At 39.5% G+C, this 19,351-nt stretch overlaps 1 protein-coding gene across 1 annotated transcript; it reads left to right on the top strand.

Moving 5' to 3' along the window:
- The first annotated feature begins 5,055 nt into the window (after positions 1-5,055).
- LOC121521166 lies at positions 5,056-17,591 on the top strand. The gene is made up of 9 exons (XM_041804921.1): positions 5,056-5,156; positions 5,313-5,639; positions 5,762-6,004; positions 9,876-10,007; positions 10,909-11,031; positions 11,131-11,232; positions 11,307-11,335; positions 12,651-12,719; positions 17,454-17,591. The coding sequence occupies exons 1-9, from the start codon at positions 5,096-5,098 to the stop codon at positions 17,589-17,591; spliced, it is 1,224 nt and encodes a 407-aa protein (XP_041660855.1). The 5' UTR covers positions 5,056-5,095.
- Positions 17,592-19,351: the final 1,760 nt, after the last annotated feature.

Below are 19,351 nucleotides of genomic sequence, written 5' to 3'. Positions count from 1 at the left end.
ACGGAACAGGGGGTCCTGGACCCCCAACCTAGCATATATTGCTGGTTAATCGCTCCATAATGTCCGTATTGTGGTTCTTAATTCTGCAGCTCAGGGAAAGGTAAGCATGCTTTGTGTTGTTTGGTGTTTACAGTCTGCCTGTAACTTTTTGTTGGAGTGTAAATTATCGCCCTCTAATGCGGGGGCTGCGTAGCTATCATTCCTTTCCTGTCTTGAGTTTTTTGAGCATCCTTGTTTTGCACTGGGTCACTCAACAGCTACACGAACTGTGGCCTCAAACTCAGTTTCAGGGTGGGCATAAGACTGTGTTCTGCCCCAAGAAGGACCCCTCACTTAATCAGTTCCAGGAGGAGGAACCAGTAAGTGTGGAGGCCATGGATGGTTCCCTGGAGACTTCCCAGGGAAGTCCTCTCAGCACTGAGCCAGGGGAAGGGGCCTGTTTGTTGATGGCAACACTGTGTGCAGCTCTGGACAGGATTTGACTAGATGATGCATCAGCTGCTCAGAGCCTGGTCAGCAACCCATTCTTTTGGTGGACTCCCACAGCCCCATCCTTTGAAGCTCCACCCTCGCCTATATGAGGCGGTGGCCCCAGATGGCCAAAAATCCAAGTCTACGTAAATTTTTTAAATTTGTTATTTATCTAAACTGTTAAGCAGATGGATAATCAAAGTAAAAAGTTCCAATTATCATGATTTTGATTTGTGCCGTAATCACCCAGCCCTACTGAATACTGACTTGCATGGGCTCACATACAGGCAGACTCCTCATGAAGTCAAAGCTTCTGTCCTTTGCACTTCCTGTTTACCTTCCAAACAGGCCAAATTTGGGCAAAATGGAGGAGGCAGTAGCTCAGTCTGGAAGGACTTGGGCTGGGGATTGGAGGGTCGCCTGTTCAAGTCTGGAGAGTTGCCAGGTCACTTCCTGAGCACTGTTGAAGCGCCCTTGAGAAAGGTACTGAACCCCAAACAGCTTATGGCAGCGCTTCAACAAGACCAGCAGTGCCATCACTCTAACATCTCTCTATCAGTGCATGTCCATGGGGATCATGTATTTGCATGTAATTCAGCCTATGTGTGTGTAGAATGTATAACATTAGAGTGTAAACTGTGAATTTCCCTTCGGGGATTAATAAAGTATGACTTAACTTAAATTTTAAAATCAAGAAATGTAGCCGGACCAGACATGTTCAGCGCCCAGTAAGCAGCTGGTAATGTCAAATTGAAATGAAGAATATGCACTTTTTATTTATAGTCTCCCTTTTAAATGTGGCAACATGGCAAAAGGACATCAAAAGTGCATAAAAACACAACACCAGAGCTGTATTTGAACATAACGCCAGGTAGTAGAAATGTTTTTTTTTCACGTGAATAAAAACAAATAGATAGAATGAAACAATGAAATAAAATTCTGTAAATAATGATTTTGGTCACATCTTGCCCAGGCATATCTTCATGTGCATGAAAACTAAATTTGTACAGTTGTAGCTACAGTTGCAAAGGAAATGTTTTATGTTCAGTATCTTGGGGCTACTTCTGTCAGCATTGCTAGCCACACTTTAAAACAACGCAGTGCATTGTAGGTAGACTGTTGCATTTACGGTCTGAAGTACTGTGGGAATTTATGAAAACTTGGGAGACAGGTTGCCCTCTGCATCTCTGGCATGAACACCAGCTGGGCCACTTGCACTTGCACATGTGGCCTCCAGGCCACTTATTGAATCGGCCTGTGCTGGACTATCACTGCCCCAGGTTATCAGTTCTTTTCAGGGGAAAACGATCTCACTGAGGACGTGAAGAACTTGCAAAAAAAAAAATCAAATGTGATTCTCTTTACTAATGTTCACATTTCTGCTGCTACAAGTCTGACTGACAAAAAACTTCAGAGTTGCTAAAATTGTGTCAACAGAGCTCTGCTAATGTTGTCCACTAGTTCTCACTAAAGTACTTAACACTAGAGTGTAAACTGTGAATGTCCCTTCAGGGATTAATAAAGTATGACTTAACTGACTTAACTTAACTTCCCCTTCAGCTCTCAGAAAAGGCAGTCGTGAGGAACCCACAGATCTCAGACTAATGAAAGATCTTATCTGTGGTTCTTGTGAAACCATGGAACTTCAGGACTTTGAGGAGTCTGACTGCACCTGTTTGTTAATGTTTGCTATGAAACCTCTCAGTTTACAACGAAACATCACCTTCATAGGAGAAGTGACATTTGCAAGTGCTTATCATAACCAACAGTTTTCACACATTTGACTTCCTCTGTGCTTCTTCGTCTTTCTTTGGAAACTGTCACAAATGCACCGCCGGACTAGAAAACAGTGTAAAAGACGGATAAATTCTAATCATAATTAAAGTAATAAATATATGATTGCATAATAAAGAAAAACACACTGTCATGTGATATGTTGAGTCAAGTCGTGTTTGTAAAGTCAACACAGACGTCACTGTCTCCTGATTATTCTACACACCATAATCAGAACTAATCCTCCTCCTACTAAGGACTTACACAAGATCTCTGCTCTTAATTGCTTACCTTAAGTGCTTACCTGTTACTGATGTTGAAAATCCAGCTTTGTCTGCCTGGTAGGTTTCAGCATCATGCAGTTATCTTCAGCCTCACTCAGGCTCTGGGGGTCTTTAGCCTCTAGCTTTGTGTTGCTGCCTTTGAAAATGTTTGTCAAGATTTGTTGTGGAGTTCACAGCAGTGGATAACTCTTTCTGGTCTGGACACAGTTTAAACTTCAGTGTCACATTCTCATCCTTTTGCATTACAAATTCAAAGAAGTGTTCAAATCTCCACTCCACTCAGATATCCTCATCTGAACCACTCTGCTGTATCTCTCCCTCCTCCATGGACTCCAGCTCATGTCTGTCTCCTGGATCAGTTAGGGATTTGTTTACTCCATGCTCCTGTTGTACATGTAGGTCAGGGGTGTCAAACTCAAGGTCTGGCAGGCAAATCTGGCCCATGGTTCAGTTATACCTGTCCCCGAAGGTCATATCATATTCTTACCATAACTGGCCCACCAGCATGAGGTCTGCAGATTTACTCCATTCTAAAAATGTAAACTTATCCCTGACGGTTTCAAATAGTCTCGTTAAGTCATAACATCGGGTACAGTAAAGAATAGAAATAATCTGATAGTCAGGAGCATGGGAAAACAAATGTGTGTTTTTATTTTATATTTTCATTTTGCATCTCACAATTATGACCTAAAGTTATAGTTGGACCCTTTATTTCATTTTTTGACATTTTCAATTCTTAATTTTGACTTTTTAATCTCATGTTTCAACCTTTAAGATTCACAATTTTACATTGTAAGTCATCTTTTGACCTTTTAAATTAATGATTTCAAATTTTATGTCACGTTTTTACCTTTTCAACTCCTCACTTTGACTTTTAATCCAAAATTTTGACCTTTCTGACTTTTAAAACTTGTGATTTTGAATTTTATCGTGTATTTTGACGTTTTAATCAGCATGCCACATTTAACTGATCTGGATCGGGGCCCATGCTGTAGGGTGATTTTTCTGCAAAACCTAGTTGCAGCGTTATTAGGAAAACTCTCGTACCATCTCCAAACTGAGGCCAAGTTCCATATGATGGGGGATGTCAGAGACTGGCTGCGAAGTGTGCGTTCCAAAAAGACAACACCTCAAAAAGACCTCCCCTCACCCGGTCAGCACTAGGAACCATAGGCTGTCTTCTACAGATTTGCAGTCAAGGTTTGCAGGGCGATATGGCTGACGGCTCTCTGCCCAGATAAACCAGGACTGACTGTAGCAGCCAATCTCCGGTCTCATAGGGCTGCCAGGAGACCTGCCACCATGAGTCCCGTTTGCGCTGGTACAGGAACACGTGCACTGGCACCTGAACATGTGGAGGAACATAATGTTCAGCGATGAGTCCAGATTCTGCCTATGGCAGCTGTATTATACAGTCAAAGTGTGGAGAAGACGCGATCCTGATTGCTGCATCCATCCATTTGCTATACCTCATATCCCATTGGGGGGAGTGGAGCCTATCCCAGCTGTTATTGGGCGAGAGGCAAGGTTTACCCTGGACTGGTCGGCAGTCAATTGCACGGCAATTGCAGTTTGCCACGGGACCCCTGCTCAAGTTTCAAATTTGCATTTCCTGAGGGTACAAGCAGGTGTTTGAGGAGTACACGCAGGCCTTGTACCAGCGGTAACCAGACATCTGCATTGAAGGGGAGAACTATCTTCCCATACCCCTCTATCGACACAGGGACAATGTACAGCTACTTAGCTGTACCAGAGTTAGCTATTAGCTAATTCATATCTGTCGTCCCTGGGCAGGAGACAGAGACAGAGTCTCTGTTAAAAGACAGGGACAGACAACTAGGCACACTCACACCTACGGCTGATTTTAGAGTGACCAATTAACCTAACAAGCATGTTTTTGGTGGTGGGAGGAAGCCGGAGAACGGAGGCTTTTCATCACTGTAAGCAGTCTCAATGCTGAGATATCGAGATGAGATTCTGCAACCAGCGGCGATCCCATCTCTTAACAGTCTGAGACCGAACTTTATCCTCCAAGATGACAACGCTCACCCCCACAGAGCGGGTTTATTATTCATTAGCAGTCAAGTTACAGAAGATGTCAGGTGACCAGAAGTAACGCAAAAGTAATGAAACTTCTAGCTGTGGTGAACACTGAGATTAACATGACTAAAACTAATGAACATTTTAATCAAAGACTCAGAATTGACTGGCTTTGAAATTGCTGTTGAAACTAACACTCTAACACTGGTTTGCAGTGAAGCTGAACGGGGAAGATTAGCCACAAGCTAAAAGGTTAACTGTTCATCTTTGACTGCTGTATATAAATCCCAGTGTCAGCTGAAACTTCCTTAAGATCATCACTGTAATGAGAATAAACTACATTTAAAACTTGTGATAAAAGAAGAGTTTACTTTGCTTTTTTTTAAGACTCTGAAAGGAAGGGTTGAACCAGAGTTGAGGAAGTGTCACGATTCTCAGAAAAGGAAGTGGCTTCAGCATCTCTCTTCATGAGGACACATTTAGAGACTCCAACAGTTTCAGAGCAGAAGAAGAGACAGAGAACCACGATGGAGGGGAATAAATGGATTTACATTTTTGGTTTTCTTACAGTTCTGCTTCAATTCGCTGGTAGGAATATTCATAAGATAAAGTAAAGATAACTTATGGAGGAGCTTTGTAACCTTTTAACTTAAGCAAACCACTATGTAGGAATAATTCTCAGACTCTTATAACAAGTTTGATATGTTTTCATTTCAGTTTAACTTTCTTGTTTTTTTTTCTCAGCCAGAGCAGATGGAATTAAAGATCTTTACATCACAGCCAGAGTTGGAGATGACGCCACTTTGACTTGTGAAAACGTCCTTAGAGACCAGCCTAACTGTAGCAGTACTACATGGACAGACAGCTTTAAAAATCCAGCAGAAGAGCTGGTTAAACACGGGCAGATCAAGAGGCCTGGATCTAAATCAGACAGACTGGCTGTTAGAGAGGACTGCTCTCTGGTTATAAAGAAGGTCACACATGAAGATGTTGGTCGTTACAGCTGTCAGCAGTACACATCAGGAGGGAAACATGGCGACGACGCTCAGGTTGACCTGTCTGTTCTGACCAGTGAGTATTTAAATCCTGTTTTCAGCTCAGACTGTTTTATTCCTACAACATCCTGAATCATTAGAAGAACTCTGATTTCAGTGACTGTTGTCTTTTTCTCCTAATGTCTCCATCTCTACCAGTGACTGAAATTAGCAAAAAGCCAAAGCAATTACGCTGCCATGTGATATCTAACCAATGCATACACAAGGTGAAGTGGCTTTATAAGCATACGGATGTGAAACAGATGACAACACAGACTCACTGCTTCACTGATTTAACCCTTGAGCCTCATCATAACATCGACTCACTGCAGTGTGAAGTGACTGGTGATAACAACCGTCAGCTGTTCCCCTTCAGACCTCCGTCTTCAGGGGACAAACCAGGTAAGAATGTCTTTATTTTTACAGAGCCTAATTCCAAAAAATTTAGGACACGGTATAAAATCTGAATGAAAACTGAATGCAGTGATCCCTTTAACCTATGAAAAACCAAATACTGGACAAAGTAGTGCAGCACTCTTACTCTAATTGCAATCACAATGTCAGACGGCTTCAGTGTTCATTTCATCGACTAAAACTATGACTAAAAATGTTTGTCGACAGCCTGTTTTTTACATGACAAAAACCACATGCATGCAATGAAGGTTTTGAATATTCAGCTTGTATTTGTTGAAAATACCTGTAGCTTAAAGCGGATCTACACAAACCGACTACAGATATAATCACCTCTGTCAAAGAGCATCAACAGGGAACACCTATAGCAGGGGGCGGAGCCAGATGTGTCAAATGTACTGGGCTTAGCCCAGACTAAGGAGGGTCCATGTGAAGCATCCATCCCCTGAGTTTAGTATCATTTATTTTTGCATAACCAGCTCTTTCATGCACTGTTCACAAGACAACTTCAATAAAAAATTGATTTTAAAAAGCCAATAAATCTATGTCCTCTTTCAACATTTTGAAGATGTAAACGTTTTATTTATGCTTCCTATAAACAGTCAGAAATGTCTGATGTTTATCTTTAATGCTATATAACACGGGTAAAGTAAGAGTTTTGTGTAAAACTCTGCCATGGGAACAGTTCCTAAAAGAAAAACAGCCAAATGTGAGGTCACAGATGCATATTTCTGAATATGCAGAAATATTAATATTAAGGTTTTCTATTTTTTTCTGCAGTATGTGCTTAAGCTTTTCAAAGTAAAGGTTTTGTTTAGGAACAAGAATAACTATTTACCCCATGAACCAGCCTTTTTGTTTCCCCTTTTGAAGTTTGTGTTCCTTTTCAGCTGCAGGGCAGCAGAGGTTTAGTTTCCCCCTTTTCTCCATATTATCAAGAACAGGGTTTTTTTTTTTGGTTTGGGGCTGATTATCTTGAGTTTGTGTTTTCCTCCTTCTACCATTGTTTGTGATTTAGTGGTTATCCTTCCAGGATAACTTTTAGAAAGCCATTGTCTGTGTTTGTGTCCCACTGCCTCTCCTACCTGACACCTTCAGCAAGTTTTTCTCGCACTTTCACATTTAAGTTTGTCAAGACTCTGCGTAATTAGAAATTAAATGCACAGAAATTTAAATGCTGCAGACTTTTGAGCATCCCTACTGCACTGATGCGCATCGTGACGTACAGGCAGAGACACTGGATTAGTGATATTTAGCCATAACATTGTTATTCAAGAGGGAAAATGTCTCTTTCATGAAAGATGGCCTTTTTACATCAAGTGTATTGATGCACAAGGACAGAAAGGGGCAAACAGAGTAAAAACTTTCTGTCTTTGATAACTAACAGAGTGCACTGCACCTTTTTGCACTCGCAAACAATGATCAAGAAAATAATTCCGCCTACAACTTTAAAATGTAAAATGTGTACATAAAGTCTGTATATTTGACTCTGACGTTACTATTATCAATGTAACCAGGGCTGTAATTGGTCCGGCTGCAAGCTGTTATAGCTGATGTTTTTTGGAACGTTACAGCTGACAAGGATGTGTTTCTTTCGTGCTCCATTCAGTGAGAACACTTTGATTAGAACAGTGAAAAACCTGATTTTTCAAGGGAAGTGCTTAAGTGAATGCAGTATTAAAATTTCTTATTCTAAACGCAGTGTCTGTCATTCCATGCTGTACACATGTTGCAGGTGCGGGTGCGGATGGGAGGGGATGACACACACTGCACAAGCAGGTGGTAATGGTGAGAAATTCAGGAGGACTGGGTAAGGCGTTAGCAGTCCCAAACAGGGCACAAACTCAACGTTCGTTCAGCACTGTGTTAACGAGGAAGCAGAAAACTTTTTTTTTCTCTCAAAGACATAGGCCCCTAGACCTGTGCTTATTATACCCATTGGATAATCAGGCCCAGGTCGTAAAAAGCACCATAACAGAGAGATTTGTGCCAGAAAACAGTAAATTTAATCCCCAACTTTTGTCTTAGCCAGACAGCTGCGATCTTATCAGAAGCATTTTTTTTTTAAATTCTGAGAGGACCATATTTCTCCTGAGTGGGCGTGGCTTCCGCTTATTCAACAGACACACCCACATCATCCTAGAGCAGACATTACGGCCTCATTTTTTATAATTTTTGAGCTCAATTTGAAAACTTAGAGATGTTTTTCATGTCTGAAATTTGGCCTGATGGTTCATAACACAATGGCCTATCATACAACAAAAGTAAAATAAAGATTTTTTTGTCTCTATACAGGGACTTTAAATGACGAAGAAAGAGCACTATGTCTTTAAGTTGTAACTAGAGAGTATTATAGAGGCCAAATGTCAGACTGTTAATGTGTCTCTAATGACTTTAAGATAGTGATCCCTCTGTAACAAGAAACTGATTTTTCACACATTCACCAGTGTGTAAATGACATCGCATACGTACACCTAAAACTCTGTGCCCTTTTATAATTCTAAGATGTCAGTCATTACTCAAAAATGTCAGATTTTTTTTATCCATAACCCACTAAATACTGGATTTGGGCTCTCAATGACCATAAATGTGTTTTCATATTTTACACTCTTTAATCCTAAATCACCTAAACTCTTCCATTTACCTCCATTCAATATAATGGGGCATTTTCACCCAGTAAGGAGCGGGACCAGTATTGTTTGGGTAAAGTACCCAGATGGGTTGAAGCTATCAATCTGAGCTCATATGAAGGCTTTCCTAGTGAGCCTGGAACTTGGGGGACTTTCTAGGGTCTTAAATCCAAGCCAACAACAATGCTAAAAGTCTTTTCATCCATTTTTCGATCGATTTTTCCACTAGCTTAGCATTAGTCGCTATATCCAGTTCCCAAAACAGTTGTCACATTGGCTGTGATAGCCAATAGAAGGCTGTTCCGTTATCACGTCAATCTTTGCCAAATAGCATGTACGTAAACACTTGGAGGAGAAAGCCTGAGTGGCTCATAATGAAGAGAAAAAGAGACAGAGATCCCAGGACATGTCCCTTTGAGTCCCTGCATAGCTTTGACAATAATGGCTCATAATCAGCCAATCAAAAAAAAAAAGTGCAATGATTGTTTTTTTTTTTTTTTTGTAAATTTGTGAATATTTTGACCTTTTCTGTCACAGAATGATTGTTTTCTTTGACTTTTGGTCCACATAAAAACGTAGGAGAACAAGTTTGGGTAACAAAAAAGAGTCTTAGTCACTACTGTTTACTTGTGTCTCATATGAGAATCTTTGAGATAAAATTTCAGTTTTTTCTTTTTTCTCTATAGTCCCAAAACTCTTTTCAAATTCCTGTGACATGACTGCAGCACACATTCTTAAAAGCCCAGGTTGTCCTGAAAAAAAGGATGTTTAGAGCTTGACTGTGCACCACAGGGTTGATGTTTAAAACCTTTGTAAGACAAAAAGTCCTGAGATGGACCGACCTAAAGTGAGAAAGTGTGCTGTGGTTTGACGCTGAGTCCTCTGGGCTAAAGAGGATCAGAACCATCCAGATCGTAATCAACACAAAGTTCAAAAACCAGTATCTGTGATGGTGTGGGGGTGTATTAGTGTCCACTTATACATCTGTGAGGGCGCCTTTAACACTGAGAGGTACATACAGGTTTCAGAGCAACATATTCCTCCATCCAAAAGTCTATTTTCAGAGATGTCCCTGGTTTATTCAGCAAGACAATACCAAGTCACATTCAGTATGAGTCACAACAGCATGGCTTCATAATAGAAGTGGGCGGGTACTAGATGGAATCAGGGTTTGTATTTCTGCCTTAACAAACAAATTATTTCTTTTGTTTTCTTATTTATTGTTACATTAGACAATGGCAATGGAAATACAAAATCAACAGCAAAAAAAGGACGAACTGCAAAACCAACAGAGAAAAACGCGACACCAGGAACAAAAACAACACCAGCATCTGGAAATGATGAGTCTTCAACAACAGGACATGGTACAGACTCAAAGTGTTTTCTCCCCCCTACAATCATTCCCTCCCAATTCTGTAATAATGACTCACAATCAGCCAATCTAAGAAAGTGCAAGATGTTTATTTTTTGTAAATTTTTGAATATAATGACTTTCTCTGTCACAGAATGACTGTTTTTTTTTTTGTTCACTTTCTTGATCCCCAAGACATTGGAGAACAAGTTCATGCAAAAAAGTCTTAGTCATTATTGTTTACTTGTGTCTCATATGAAATCTTTGAGTTTAAATTTCTGTTTAGTGTTTTTTTCTTTTGTCTCTATAGTCCCAAAACTCTTTTCAAATTCCTGTGACGTTACTGCAGTACACATTCTTGAAAGCCCAGGTTGTCCTGAAAAAAAAGGATGTTTAGAGCTTGACTGTGCACCACAGGGTTGATGTTTTAAACCTTTGTAAGATAAAAAGTCCAGGAGAGATAAAATGGTTGAAAAAATAGTAGCTTATGGCTCAGAGGGTTAATATTTTTATATTTCACGTTGATAAATACACACTTCAAAACTATCATAATGCTCTCTTTTTTCCTTGATAACAAAGCAAATAGACTCACGATACTATTATGGATTATATGATAATTGAAACTGCACATTGCAATATTGTCCAGTATGATGGCAATCACACATTTTTACCAAATTATACAGCACTGGCACGAAGACAAGATATTTAGTATTTAAACAGAAACTTTATTTTTTCTTGAAATATGCACACATTTTAAATGCCGTGGCTGTAACAGGTTCCAAAAACTTCAGTATGAGTCACAACAGCATGGCTTCACAGTAAAAGTGGGCAGGTACTAGATGGAATCAGGGTTTGTAATTCTGCCTTAACTGACATGAATTACTCTATTGTTTTGATATTTATTGTTATTTTAGGCAATGGAAGCAAAAAATCAACAACACAAACATCAACTACACAGTCAACGGAGAAAAACACGACACCAGGGACAACGACGACACCAGCATCTGGAAATGAGAAATCTTCAACAACAGGAGATGGTACAGACTCAAAGTGTTTTCTCCCCCCTACAATCATTCCCTCCAAATTCTGTCTGAATATGATGTAAAACTCACAGAATGTTTTAAATGTCTCCACAGCTCTTCCACTTTGGCTGTGGTTGGTCATCATCCTGGCTGGTGTGGCTTTAATCACACTTCTCATTGTTGTTGTGAAAACCATCAGATGGAAAAGAACTGAAGGTGAGAGCACAACCAACATCCTGATAAACAAGAGAAAGGATCAGAAATTCAAGGACCTTAATTCTGTTTTTCAGGGAACAGAGCAGAGATGACCGACAATGCTGTGAGTTGAAAAATTCACTTTACATTTAGTTTTTAGAGCTGAAGGACGATGGGTCAGTCTGTGTTGTGTTTAAACCAGTGGCTAAAAATAGCATCAAAACTATCCATGACAACCAGAGTCAGACTTCATTGATAAAGCACTTAAAGCAGATGTGATTGTTTACATGATGTAGAGTAAATGACATTTATTTCATTTATCTACTGGGGGAGGTTCAGGAAATAACAAGCAGCTCAGATGTTCTTTTCATAAACCACAGTGTCAAACAGAGATATTTATCAGTGACTTTACCGAGAGTCAGCATATCCTCCGAGAGATGTGGTAGATTACAGAATCCTACAGCCTTCAGAGTGTGAGACAGGCAATAAAGGGAGGTAATGAGGTGTAAATTTAGTGGCCTGTTGCACCAGTGGTGTGTTAGGTCTGTCTCATGGTGTGAGATTAAGTTGTAGCTTAAGTCAGAGGTTCCCAACCTTTTCAGCCCATGACCCCCAAAATAAAGGTGCCAGAGACCAAGGATCCCCGACGTACTTGAAGGTGGTTGAACACAGCCATGCACAATCAAGAATGGTCATGTGCAGACAAGGTGGCAGAAAAAAGTGGCAGAAATAGAGAAAAAGTGACAAAAACAAGCACAAAATGTGGTTAAAGCGGCAGAAATAGGCTAAAAGTGACAAAAACAGGTACAAAAAGTGGTTAAAGAGAATTAAAATGTGGCAGAAATTAGGTAAAAGTGAAAAAAAGGGCACAAAAAGAGAAAAGAGGATTAAAAAGTGACAGAAATAGGGTAAAAGTGTCAAAAAAAAGGGTACAAAAAGTGGTAAAAGAGGATTTAAAAGTGGCAGAAATAGGGTAAAAGTGGTAAAAATGTGTGGAAGATTTCATGAAATGGTATTTAAAAGTTGGAATAAGTTTAAACTGGCAAAAATGGGTTACTAAGGCAGAAAAATAGACAGAAATGAACAGAAATTGGTAAAAAAAGGGGTTAATAGTGCCAGTAATGGATCAATAGAGGCAACAATAAGCAGAAAGTGGCAAGAATTGGTTTAGAATTGGCAAAAACAGGCAGAAAAAAAACTGGTGGAAAGGATTGAAATTGAAAAAAAGCCTTTGGAGTTGCAAAAATGTGTTAAAATTGGCAAAATTGGTGTAAAGTGGAAAAAGTGGGTCAAAAAAAAGGTAAAATGGTCCAAATTGTGCAGAAATTGATGAAAGCTCACTCAGACTTATTCATAGCTGTAGCATCCTGGAGCAGAGAAGTCAAAATAATTCTGTATAAATGTCACTGTGTTGACATGCTGTTATCTTTTTTGTGCAGGCTGATCCTGAAGATGGTATCACCTATGCCTCCATCAGCTACACCAGGAAGAAGAAAAATAAAAATGAGGTAAGCTCTCTGATTGGTCAAATACTAATTTAAACAAATATGATAACTAAAAACCCTTGAATTACAGCAGTAAGGACTGTGGTTCAAGTTTTTCAACATTCCTGCTTGTTTCTTTACTTAATGGCTCTATTCTCAAAGGGCCTCATTCACCATCATCCTCTTAAGAGTTTCTTTAATCTGTTCTGAAGAAAGTCTTTTAGAGAGACCACAGTCAGAGTCCTGATGGGTTCTGAACCCTCCTGGGACCCCTGGACCCAGCAGGGCCCATTAAGCCACTTTTTCATTTTTTTAATAGTCTTTTTATTCTGTGTTGATGCTGATGGCATGAGCTTTTTCAAAAGTTAATTGTTTTGATCAAAGTTAAAAGTTGCAACCCCACTTTTCATCGAACCTTCACAGTTTAACAATCACGCACTATTTCTGATGGGACCCGTTTGGGTCCCAAAAGTCCTAAGTGTGAGTTTTTCATATAAACCTGTGCTGCTAAAAAATAATGCAACAAAATCCATGTTGTTAGAATTGATTGATATATACAGGCTCTAATAACTTCACTGTGCATTCCACTGTGTAATTTGTAATGTATGTTTTGCTTTATGCTTGTTAAAATATGGGGCTCTACTATGACAAAAATGGCATAAAATGTAGAAAATATTAAACAAAATAAAACAAATACATATACTTCTGATTAGGGCTGGAACTGATTAGAATATCTAAGCTTTGAAAATGGAAAAAAATATTCATCTATATGATTTTTATAGCACTTTTTTCTGAAGGGACCTGTTTGGGTCCCAAGGGTCCTAAATATGAGTTTTTCTAGGGGGACCCTTGAGGGTTAAACTGCTGATTTTATTTTTCCACTAGGTTCTCAAATTGATGGATGCCACATCCTTGAAAGCTGTAAGTTTTTGAATGTTTTTCTTTATTACCAAAGAAAATACCCCTTTTAAATCCATGTGAGGGGGTGAGACTGCAGGGCAGTGTGCAAACACAGAGGAACCATGGGTAAGAAGAGAAGTGATGAGATGCCATTGATGTTTAAAGTAGAATAACCTTATAAACATCGCACACTGGAAATATAAGACATGTTTTGATCGTTCTAAAGTGGCTAGTGCTGCTCCCAATGAACCAAAAAATGCCCCTTTTGTGTCCCAAAAGAAGTGAATTATTCAAGCAATAAAATCTAAATAACTTTCTAAATTGAGAAATGGCAGCAAGGAGGAATTGAAAAAAAGGGGTTTGTCTAAAAAGCCTGGATGAGCAGTGTCACCCCTCTCATGTATGATGTGTTTCCACGAAGTGGTCCTGTTTGGTTCAGTCCAGTTTTGTCATGGTTTAGTTCATTAAACTTTGATGTCACTGTCATTCCTCAGCCAAGGTCTCTCTCACCAACCTCCAGTCTCTCTTGGGATGGAAAATCCATCATTTGGTCCAGCTCAGTAGAGCTGATTGTTTGGTTCCCAAACGGCTCTTCATTTGGTACCAAGTGTGGTGATTAAACAATGACAAAGCATGGAGTAAAGGAAACTGGCACTCAAACAGCGGCTAGCTACTATGACTGGCATAAAATGAGCTGTTTAGTAAACAAGCATATGCTATGTTTAGCAGCACATGCTGGTTTGTGAATGGCACCTCCCTCACCTCACAAAGATTTAATAGTACATCACCCTTTAAATTATTTTTATGTTAAAGAGGCTCAGCTAGCTAACCTCTTAGGCCAGAACTAGACTTCTCAAGACTCGTTTCCTTTCATCTGCAAGACGACACCCGACGCTAGGAGGTCTGCAGAACTCATTATTTGTGATATTGACCTCCATCACACCAAGTAAATCTGTTAAACTGTGGTAAAAATCACTTTTTTAGTAGTAGCAATAGAAATGTTCTGATAACTGCAGCGTAGAGGTCCATTTAGAGCTGTAAAGAACTATCTTTCCTCCATTCCCAGTCATTCCTAATTCGCTGACCCTAACTCCCTGACCCCCAATGGATATTTGAGACTGCGAAAAAACAATATTCCATATCCACTACTTCTGGTGCTTAAAATCTAATCTTCTCTTTTGAGGTTGTTTGGAGTGGCACTACATCCATTTCAGATCTATTAAAGTATTTCTAAGTATTGTGAATGTTTTTATGGTTTATTCAAATTTAGATTTCGTCACTGATGTCTTCCTTTTTCTCCTCTCCCTCCTGTGTTCTTTCTGTGTTTCCACACTGCCCTGCAGTCTCATGCCCTCATATGGACATAAAAGTGTCATTTACCAATGGTAATCAGGAGAAACGTGCCTGTTTACAGCTTAAGAGCATCTGGTATTCGTCAGTTAACGAGCACAGGTGCAAACAGTTCATCAGTTTAAGAACGAGCCATGAATCCCATGTTCTCTGAGACTTTCTTAAAAGGTCACATATTATGCAAAATACACTTTTTCAGGCTTTTCTAACAAAAATATCAGCCCATATATTTTTGGGCCTGTCCACAACTCTGCCAAGAACCAGAAAAATCCATTCCCTCCCAGCCTCTCTTTCTCCATCTTTCAGAAAATGTGAGCTCCCCTCATGATGTCATGTGGGGTGTTAGCCCCTCCCCCAGGTTCGGTTGGCCCTTCCCGCTTGGCAGAAAGTTCTGCCCTCCTCTCCTGATCTTTCTCTGAGGTGCCAGCTGAGAGGAGGATCAGGAGAGCCACATCCATTTCCTGAGAGGTGTGGAGTCAGACAGCTCAGTAACATTTAAAGCCATAGACACAGATACAGCTCGTTCTGAGCTGGGCTGAAACAGAGGGGTTTTTAGACATGCAAAAATCCAATACAGGAGTGTTTTTAAGCAACAAGCTTCATGGGCATATTTTGGGGACCTCTGAGACCAATATAGACTTGTCTTAAAAGAGTAAAATATGTCGCCTTTAAGAACAAATTTAGGGAAAATCTCAGACTTGGTGACCATCAAGGCTGAATCCCAATTCTCCCCTTAACCCTCAATCTTACCCTCAAGCTCAACCCTCAGTCTTAACTCACCCCTCAAAACCAAGTGTAAGGGCCATCTCTTGACTTAGAAATGGGACCCCCCCATAATAGCAGTTAAGATTTCAGACTGTAGAGGGCAGTAATGTGCCAAAACTGCGTAGTCTGTCGATTCAGAGGAAGAAGAACAAGACTGCACGATTACCGGCTTACGATCGTAAAAATAAAAGTAAATTTTACGCTACAAAAAGGCAAATAATCCATAAAATAACATTAAACTAAGATTAATGGTGGTTCTGTAATTTTTAGATCTCTATTAACAAAGAAATACTTACATTTGTTGCTCGATTTCTTCCCTGCATTCGCCGCCATCTTTCTTGGAGTGATAACCCTCAATACCAAGGGAGCTCCAGGAACATCTCAAAATTAAGGGAGATAATGCCCTCAATTTTGCCCCTCAAATCATTTCTCGGGAGAATTGGGACAGCCCTTGCACTTCACGGGACTGCTTATTTTGAGACTGAGGGTTAAGATTGAGGGTTAAGGGGAGAATTAGGATTCAGCCTTAAGCCGGCCACACACTGTAATATCCTTATGTGCACAGCATGCACAGTTTGTGCATTACGAGACACTGTAGTCAGAGACATGTTCACATCTCGCGAGAGTTACAGTGTCACTATGGAAACCTGATGCTAAATAAAGAAGATGGTTCATGGCGGCGACAGAGTGTTAACATTTTTCATGTAAAAGGCAGAGGCCAAATACAACACACACGACAGGATTTTAAACCTGATTTGGGGCAAGATTTGCCTCCCCTGAAGATCATGGGGTAGCCTCCAAAATCCCGAATCATAAATATCGATTCTAGATCGTAGTGCCTCTGATAGAGTATCCACAACAACCAATGAGAGTGAGCAGACGGGGTAGTGTCACAGCCAGATCGTGCGTACTTTCAACGCTCACAACTATGAACACAGCTTTAACTTAGTTCCAGCCAGGATTTCATCCCAAGTCTTTCCCTGTTTTTTTTAATTTTTGCTGCACCTGTAACACACGCCAATACAGCCTGTTGTGGAGAGACAGCAAGACGGTATCAACAGACATCCATGTTTGTTTTCTGAAGTCACATGATCACCAAGGTCAAAGGCAGGTCGGCAGGTGTGTGGTCTTCAGTGATCTGACAGTCTGGCTGAGTCGTTTCGTGTGTGCATTCAGAGGATTAAAGATGATAAATCTTTTGAAGTTGTCCTCATATCTGTGGTCTCACACTGTTTTAAGATTGTTTCAGATTTAAAAATCGTCTAGTGTGTGGCCAGCCTTGGACTGTGTTGTTTCTGAAGTGTTAAAACAGTTTTGATGGCTCAGCTTCATCCAGAGAGTTCTGGCTTCATCCTTGATGATCTGACTTAATTCCTAGCATTAGGTCCTTACTCCCAGCATTATAACTGTATTTTGAAGTTAGTTTGGCGTTGATGCTCTCTTGAACATATTTATTCTTCAGTCTGATTTCATGCTCACTATGAAGCTGTAACTCCCACCATGATGACTTTATACTTCACTTTAAATCTTACTCTTATCTTGACATTAGGTAGGACTGCATGCTTATTTTACATTTTATGTACCATATAAAGGAGTCCAGTTTGAGCCAAAATTCAGCGCCATGAATCCTTATTACACCATTTTCTTTAGAGTCTGATGAACTGATCCAGTATGTTTGTTATCTTCTTGTTAATGCTGAATGTAATTCAGTTGTCTGTCTGTAATTCTTATGTCTTTGTCCAGGCTCAGGGTAAAGATGATGATGATGATGGAACAGTGACGTACGCCACCGTGAAAATGACTCCTTCTTCTTCTGCTGGTGTTACAGCGTCAGCTGATCCCAGCACCGTCTACACCACTGTTAACAGATCACAGAGCTAAGATATGAAGTAAAGCTATGTCTCACATATTTTATATTAACAGCAGGGCTGGGCACAGTTAAAAATAGAACTTCCTTTACTGGTAATCTGTTAACATCTATAGTGGTTTATCAGTAAATTCTGTGAAGTCAAAGGAAGTTCACGTCAACATTTAAACTTGTTTGAGGTCTGAAGGCCCACGCTCAGGCTGTTAGTGTTTTACCTCATTATCATGATTAATTACAAAACTGCTGCACGTAAGAACATAATACATCGCTGAAGTTCTGATTCATGTTCAGGGTTGCCGATATGGAGGACGACTTATTCACAGTCTGCTGAAGAAAAGGACTCAGACTTGTTCTGCTGTTTGTATTCACCTTTTTGCAGCTATAGCTTTGACTCTTTTGTTGAATAAACTATTTTAACATTTATCTCAGCCTGTGAGCCTTTTGTAGCTTTTAGCTCAGTTGAAATGGTTATTTCCCCTCAAATACCAACACATGCAAGTGTCACTGTTTTCATGCCCTGGGTTGACAAAATCTTAGAATGTAGAATTTTTTCTTTGCAGGGGGGTCAAACTGAAGGCCCGGGGGCCAAATCCGCCACATGGAACAGTTAAATCATATGATCATATGATATTTCTGTTATAACTGGCCCATCAGTATGAGATCTGCAGATATCCTCTAGTATAAAAATGCCAACTAATACTTGATGATTTAAGAAACCCATGTTAAGTCATAAAATCTGAAAAAGTAAGGATTAAAAATAATTAAATAAAAAGTCAGAAATGGGGGAAAATGAATTGATTTGTGTTTTAATTTCATATTTTCAATTTTGCATCTCACAATAAGGATTCAAAATTGGGATTTTTGCCTTTTTATCTTGTACTTTGAGCATTTTAACTCATAGTTTTGACCTCTCACATAATATTTTGAGCTTTAAGATTAATAGTTTAAATTTTCAAGTGATATTTTGACCTTTTAACTACTTTGTATTTTACCTTATATTTTCGACTCTTTACTTTGACTTCATAATTCCATAGTTTGACCTTTTAGACTCCATTTAAAATTTTGAATCATATTTTGAATTTTAATTTCATGATTACAAGTTTTATTTCATATTTTGACCTTTAAAGCTCAGAATGTTTTTTACTTTTTTTCTAATATATTTGCCTTTAAAAACATAATTTCTCAGTTCAAATTTCATGTTTTGACCTTTTTGAAAGGTCAAAATCACTTTGCTCAAACTGTAACCCTTTAAATGTATCTTTTTTCTTTTTTAACCTCAAAATCGTTTATCATCAGTGCAAAGATTTTTACATATATTTTATTACTGGTGTAATGAGGTTGACAGTTTAAGGTTACATAAAAAGGTGACTTGTTAGGCCCTCAGGTTAGACCTGAATCCAGAATCCGGCCCCTGCTGTGATTGAGTTTGACACCCCTGCTTTACAGCATCCATTTAAAAGGCAAATATGAGAATCAGCATGTCTTACTATGGAGGATTGCTTTAAAAGGCTCCTACAAACTGATGCATAGCATAAATAAATACAGAATAAAAACGTTTGTGGTAAATACACTTAAAGAGGACAAAGGGATGCACACCTGTTGTGTTGCATGCTCCTATCTGTCACCAGAAGGGGGCGTCAGAGATCCTTCACTGAATTTGGCTCTCACTTCCTGTTCTTCAAGAATCTGATCAATCTGCATGGATAATTTTCAAAGTAACAGAATGTGATGACTATCATATTAAGTCCTATTAAACAGGGGCGGTTTTAGTCAT

Source organism: Cheilinus undulatus, linkage group 14, assembly GCF_018320785.1.
Source record: "Cheilinus undulatus linkage group 14, ASM1832078v1, whole genome shotgun sequence".
NCBI lineage: Eukaryota > Metazoa > Chordata > Actinopteri > Labriformes > Labridae > Cheilinus > Cheilinus undulatus.
This window is presented reverse-complemented; position numbering and strand designations above follow the sequence as displayed.